The sequence below is a fragment of the Miscanthus floridulus genome, chromosome 4 (assembly GCF_019320115.1).
Source record: "Miscanthus floridulus cultivar M001 chromosome 4, ASM1932011v1, whole genome shotgun sequence".
In the NCBI taxonomy this organism is placed as follows: domain Eukaryota; kingdom Viridiplantae; phylum Streptophyta; class Magnoliopsida; order Poales; family Poaceae; genus Miscanthus; species Miscanthus floridulus.
In genome coordinates, this window is record NC_089583.1 from 68283071 (window position 1) to 68289809 (window position 6739).

At 42.2% G+C, this 6739-nt stretch overlaps 1 protein-coding gene across 2 annotated transcripts; it reads left to right on the plus strand.

The window, feature by feature from the left end:
* The first annotated feature begins 810 nt into the window (after positions 1 to 810).
* On the plus strand, positions 811 to 4733 carry LOC136549764 (sulfite exporter TauE/SafE family protein 3-like). Of its 2 annotated transcripts, XM_066541167.1 has the most exons (12): positions 811 to 1437; positions 1808 to 1967; positions 2376 to 2576; positions 2663 to 2727; positions 2834 to 2864; positions 2939 to 3018; positions 3111 to 3197; positions 3374 to 3424; positions 3536 to 3757; positions 3844 to 3937; positions 4029 to 4169; positions 4255 to 4733. In XM_066541167.1, exons 1-12 carry the CDS (start codon positions 1243 to 1245, stop codon positions 4338 to 4340), a joined length of 1413 nt encoding a protein of 470 aa, XP_066397264.1. In that variant the 5' UTR covers positions 811 to 1242; the 3' UTR covers positions 4341 to 4733. The 2 variants fall into 2 exon arrangements, with proteins under 2 accessions (XP_066397264.1, XP_066397265.1); XM_066541168.1 differs by lacking the exon at positions 2376 to 2576.
* The last annotated feature ends 2006 nt before the right edge of the window (positions 4734 to 6739 follow it).

The window sequence follows — 6739 nt, forward strand, 5'->3', positions numbered from 1 at the left end:
GTATTAAACATAGATTAATTATAAAACTAATTACATAAATGAGGATTAATTCGCGAGACGAATCTATTAAGCCTAATTAGTCTATGGTTTAACAATGTGGTGTTACATTTAATATGTGATAATGATGAATTAATTATGTTTAATAGATTCGTCTCGCGAATTAGCCATGGCTTCTGTAATTAGTTTTATAATTAATTTATATTTAATCCTTCTAATTAGCATTCGAATATTCTGATGTGAGGCTAAACTTTAGCCTACGGATCAAACACACCTTGTTATTTGCGGCGGCTCAAGCTTGCAACTGTACAGCCATGGAGCTGCTGCATCCATAGCTGCAGCGAGCAGAGCCAGAATAATTTATCTGAGAAAGATTTTTAAGTGGAGTAGAGTATTTTGCTCTGTATAACATGACATATCATTATAAAAAAAAGTATGACATGACATGTTTGCCGCCGTCTCTGCATGGCCTTGTTTAGATGCAAAAAATTTTACAAAATGGCTACTGTAGCGTTTGCGTTGTTATTTGGTAAATAGTGTCCAATCATAGTCTAATTAGACTTAAAAGATTCGTCTCGTGGATTTCGTCTAAACTGTGTAATTAGTTTTATTTTTTATTTATATTTAATGCTTCATGCATGCGTCCAAAAATTCGATGTGACGGGGAATGTGAAAAATTTTGCAAAATTTTTTGCAAACTAAACTGGACCCAAGTGGAAAACACCCAAACAAGAAAACAAAACCTCTGCAACCACGTAATAAAAGGGGGGGGAAATAAAAGAAGAAGCAGCACAGCACCGAGCTCTGTAGAAAAATGAGATTGTACGGGGGCCAAACACACAAAAAGGTCGATCTTCTAAATTTGGCACTGCCTTCCCGTCTTCCACAGCCACAGCTCACACGTTCCCTGCCGCTCGCTCTCTATATCCCTCCCTTGCACACACATCCCAATTCCTCTCCCCCATTGCAATTGCCAATTTGCATCTCCCTCTTTCCACTTGCTGCAGGTCCCCTTCCGCTCTGAACAATCGCCGCCGCCATTTCTGCAGTTTTGTTTTATTTAATTTCCTCGTCCTGTGCACTCCAATCTTCCAAGAAGACCACCTGGGATCCCAGAAAAGTTGCGCCCTTTGCACGTCTCCCAGCCCCGAAACCGCAAGAACGCGTTCAATTACCAAAAGCCGACCTTCCAATCTTCCTTGGATTCTTTTCGGTTCTTGGGAACTGCACAGTTGCCGACAAGCAATGGGGAGGAAGTGCCACGCCGCGGCCGCTCTGGCCATCGCGTTCGCGGCAGCGGCGGCGGCCGCCGTCGCTGCAGACCGGGGGCTGTCGCTGGTTGGCGCCGCGGTGGCACCGGAGGAGGAGATGAGCCTGTTCCGGAAGGTGGCCAATCTGATGTGGAGGAGCGACGGCAACTCGTACCAGCACGTGTGGCCGGTAATTACAGACTGCTTCGTTCTTTTTCCGCAGCGTTTCTTTGTTTTCTTTTTACGGAAAGAGCATGTTGTTTGTTTTACCAGAGCTCAGTTGCTAGTTTAACAGTTTTGCGTTTGGTTAAGTTTACAAAGTTAGAATGTTGGATATGTTTGGTAGGCTCCGAGTGTCAGAGCTCATCTGCTCTGGATTTATCATGGAATCCAGTTTGGGTCATGCAGACAGAACTAACTGAGCTATATTCTATTGAATTTGAGATGGCCTACAGCACTGTCGTGATCCGATCCGACCTGTACTTGTCAACAGTTATTCTTTACTGCTTTTAAGACATGATGTTTTCACTTGGTGAATCTTGTTTGGTTGCTATCTACAGCCAATGGAAGTTGGGTGGCAAATTGTGCTGGGCTCACTGATCGGATTCTTCGGTGCCGCATTCGGGAGCGTTGGCGGAGTTGGTGGCGGTGGGATCTTTGTGCCGATGCTGACACTCATCATTGGGTTTGACCCAAAATCATCTACTGCGATATCAAAGTGTGAGGATCTAACTGCTTCCTGTGGATCCTTCCTCTTGTGTGCATGCTCCGAAAGCAATAGTTTCGCTGTCCACAATCGATTTGTAGAGCTTGTTTAGTGTATTCTTTCCTTTGTTGGTTGATTCATGTGTGCAGTAGTATGTGTCTTCATCTGGTATCTTTTCTGTCCTGTTGCTGTTGTAGTATACTTCTGGAAAGGTATGGCTGGTTTACAAGATAATCACCTAATTATCTATCTGTTCTTTGTATGGCTGGTTTACATTATTTTCTGTGTGATTCAAAGAAAAATCTTCTTACCAAATTTCTATACATCCATACAAAATATAACAACATTATATAACAAAACCATTTATTTGTAGATCATCATTTTTTACTACTTTTATTGAGATGTTTTACTCTTTGGGACAGGTATGATTATGGGAGCATCTGTTTCAACTGTTTACTATAATCTCAAGCTGAAACATCCGACTTTGGACATGCCGGTGATTGATTATGACCTAGCTGTGCTCATTCAGCCTATGCTAATGCTTGGGATCAGCATTGGTGTTATTTTTAATGTCATATTTCCTGACTGGCTGGTCACAGTTCTCCTGATAATTCTTTTCCTAGGTGCTTATCTTGTACCACTTCCCAAAACTATGAAATACCTCATCTATTGTTCACGAATGACCTTACACTTTCAAATTTGATAATAGGCACATCCACAAAAGCCTTTCTGAAGGGCATTGAGACATGGAAGAAAGAGTCATTAATCCAAAGGGTAATCTTTTGTGACTTCCTTGTCTCCTTTGTTAACAATGAGGCTTTGTTTTACATATTTTTCACATCCTACAATATAGTAATGTGATAAGCTTCTTTTCTTCCAGGAGGCTGCAAAACGTTTGGAGCAAACTGCAGGTAAGAGAGAAAGAATAAATGTGCTCATTTGTCACAAATGCATAATCTATTCCTTACCTTTTTCAACCGTTCAGGTGAGGAAGCAGAGTATGCACCACTTCCTACTGGACCAGGTGCGGCAGCAAACAAAATAATCCTCTCATCAGATGAAGCGGTAAACATCTAATGATCATATATATACTCAGCTGCATTCTTTTGAAACTGTAGTTATAAGGATTTTAATCTAGAAAGTTTCCACTGTTTCAGCCATCACTTATAAAGAACATTCACTGGAAGGAGGTTGGTCTTCTTTCATTTGTGTGGGTGGCATTCCTTGTTCTTCAGGTCACAAAGGTCAGGATTTCAGCAGAAAGTTACATTCTAAAATTTAGACGTTGACATCGGCCTCGTCTAATATTCAGTGGATATTGTGTAAATTTGTATCATTTGTCTCCAATAGTTTCCAGTTTCCTTGGGCCTTCTCAACAGGAATATTTTAACACCTATGTTGTTTCCTTTCATGTTTTCAGAATTACACTGCTACTTGCTCCCCATGGTACTGGGTCTTGAACCTTCTCCAGGTATGAAATGTTAGAATATAAAAGAATAGTGTGGTTACAAATCTACAGTATTGGCCACACACCCATGTATCGAACACAGCATGATTAAATCTTTCTGCTGGTTGGACATAGGTTCCAGTGTCAGTAGGAGTGACACTGTATGAAGGATTTGGGCTGATGAGTGGGAAGAGGGTGTTATCATCAAAGGGAAGTGAACAAACTACCATGAAATTTCATCAGGTAGTTGTATACGGTCTATTCGGTATAGCTGCAGGACTAGTCGGTGGACTCCTAGGTCTCGGAGGTGGCTTCATTATGGGGCCACTGTTCTTGGAGCTTGGCATCCCTCCCCAGGTACACTGCTTTCCCTACTCCTGTTTTAATGTCTGCTCAAATCATGCATTGACACTGAAACACCTCCATATCTAATTCTATGATAGGTTTCAAGTGCTACGGCTACCTTTGCAATGATGTTCTCATCTTCCATGTCAGTTGTCGAATACTACCTCTTGAACCGGTTTCCAGTGCCTTATGGTATAAGCTGTTTCTTCCACGTTCATGCAATTTTTCTCTTCTAATAACAGTGATACACATATTTGACTTGATTCCTTGGCCTTTTCTTCAGCTGTTTATTTCACCGTTGTGGCGTTTGTTGCTGCCCTCATCGGCCAGCATGTGGTGAGGAAGTTGATCAACTGGTTAGGGCGGGCATCGCTTATCATCTTCATACTGGCTTTCATGATCTTCGCCAGCGCGATTTCTCTCGGTACCATCTTCTACACTTGATTGGAATTGATCAAATCCCACTCTCTGAACCACGTTACCTAAGCAATCCTCTTTTCAACCTGTAGGTGGGGTTGGCGTCTCTAACATGGTTCACAAGATTGCACGACACGAGTACATGGGGTTTGAGAACCTTTGCAAGTACGATGCATAGGAAGCAGGAAGGTTGAAGAAGTTATGTGGTGTGCAGTTCTCTGCAAGCAGAAGTGGGATATAATTCAAGGATCAAAAGGGTTCCATGATTCGATTTTGGTGCATAGGACTGAAGAGATTCTAGCTGCAACAGCTCCGAAGGGAGGCTAGCTGCATAGGTTGGTTTCAGATGAATTTTGGAGCATGTTTTCGGTGGTCTCTAGTTTCCAGTTTAAGTCAACTAAGCCAAGTGTCATCACTTTGTATGAATTTTTTTCCTAACAAATGTAGAGATGATTTTCTGCTACGGCAGAATGTCGTCAGTGCATTTCTTTGTAGGAAATGTACATTGCACATCTTCAGATAACCATCCTATAGTCTTCTGCAATATGAGAACTTCAGAAATCTGTGTTTTTATGCTCGCTCTAAGCACAATATCACATGATAGGAACGAGGTGAGTGACTCTTATGGATTTTTCGTCTGTAGCCTACCTCAACTCGCTGCTGCTGCGGCAGCTGTTTTTTTGTAACCATGAGTGGCAGGAAGGAGAATCTGATGCTCACTTTATGTGTGCATTCAAGTTGAAAATTCTTATTAATTCCACCTGGCGAGCAATCTTGGAGCTGGATCCCTCGGCATGAATCTTCCGTCAGCATTAGAAAACTGAATAAAACCTGATGATTCAATTCTCAAACAAACCTAACCGAATGAAACCCAGTAGTGCAGCGGCTCATGTGAAATGGAATGGTGCATTTGAAATTGTAGGGATGTCCCTTCTCTGAGTAATCTGAACATGCTCCCATTTGTCTGTGCTGCAATATATCATTCAGCCTCGCCCCCAAAAAAAAAAGCCCGAGAACAATGCCTGATCTGAGAGATTTGGAGAACCTGATGCCCAACCCCAGCCTCTGTCTGTGGCCATCAGCAGCAAAGTACCTGATTCTTGATTCCACTAGGTGAGTGGTCAGCCCCGTTCGCTTCGCTAAGTCGAAACACTGTTCCGGCTGATTTGTCGTGAGAGAAAAACACTATTCCGGCTGAAAAAACAAGCTGAAAAGTACGGATTATAACATACCGACACCCTCAAAGAACTCATCAGTCATCGCCCTCGAAGAGCTCTCCGGTGGCCGCTGGAGTGGCGAGATGTGGCAGAACCTCCTAAATTATAGGACCCACATGCACTTGTCACTGTCCAACGACCTTTGACAACTATGCATATGTTCCTGGTAGCTTAAGAAGTCTGTCGGGTGTCCTCGGGGAACCCCGAATCATCCACGATTTCTGAGCAGGATCACATTGCAGAGTCATTACATCATTTATTCAAATATTAACATCAGAGTAAAATAGCGGAAGTCTTACGATAACTTAGTTTACAAACCAGTTGTTTCAAACCTTACAAATTAAGTTCGATAATTATTACAAGCCATAGTAGTAGTGGAGTGGCATTAGTATCATAATACAAACACACAAAATAAGCATGCTGCCCAAGGATCACACATTCACTTATCGTCATCAACATGAACAACAGTCATGCAGCAAGGTCCAAAACAGACCTGCTCATGAGGCTCACCTTCAACAAGGGTCAACGAACCCTGAGTACAAAAGTACTCAACAAGACTTAACTGAAATAAAAACTGAGAAGACTCAGGAATGCAGGCTCAGGGATTCAAGGTATGGCTTTAGCAATATTCAAAGTTCTTTTGCGTAAAAGCTCTTTAACAAAATTCTTTATATCAACATTTTATCTTCGAAAAGATCATATACAAAGCTGACATGATCCGTAATGAGATCATGAAACTTCATATCCAACACTTTCTCAAACCTTACTCAAGTTCTAGTTATTAACTACGATGATGAACAGAGAGTTGAGTATCCATAACCGAGGAGCAACAATGATTCGAACCGATTATAAATCCAGCTAGGGATTCCAGACCACACGACATATGCAGGTTCCTGACCTACATATACCAACCTATTCTCGGATCCTCTAAAACAAGAACGGGTCCGCGCCACCCGAGAATACAGTACTCCACCAATCCAGCCCATTGCCACGTGGGTACACGCTATTCCCGCCATCTCTCCACTCCCAGTGCGCGAGTAGCCATTCTCGTAATAGAATAGCCAAGTTAAGGCTTACCAGAGTACGTGGTTAGTACTACAAAGTCTCATCTCACATAGTTCAACAACGGACGGACCTTAATCGACACAGGCGGAAAGAAGCCGCTCACAAGACCTCCATGTCTTGTGGCTCTCACACACCGAGTCCGCCCGATCTAGATTTATTACTTCACATGCTCATATCTCATGATAACATAAGTAACCAAAGATCCATTTAAAACTTGCAGGTGACAGGTAATCATCCGACTAAGCATGATTAAGCATAACTAGGTATTTACGAATTAAAACTGGTAACAAGGTAG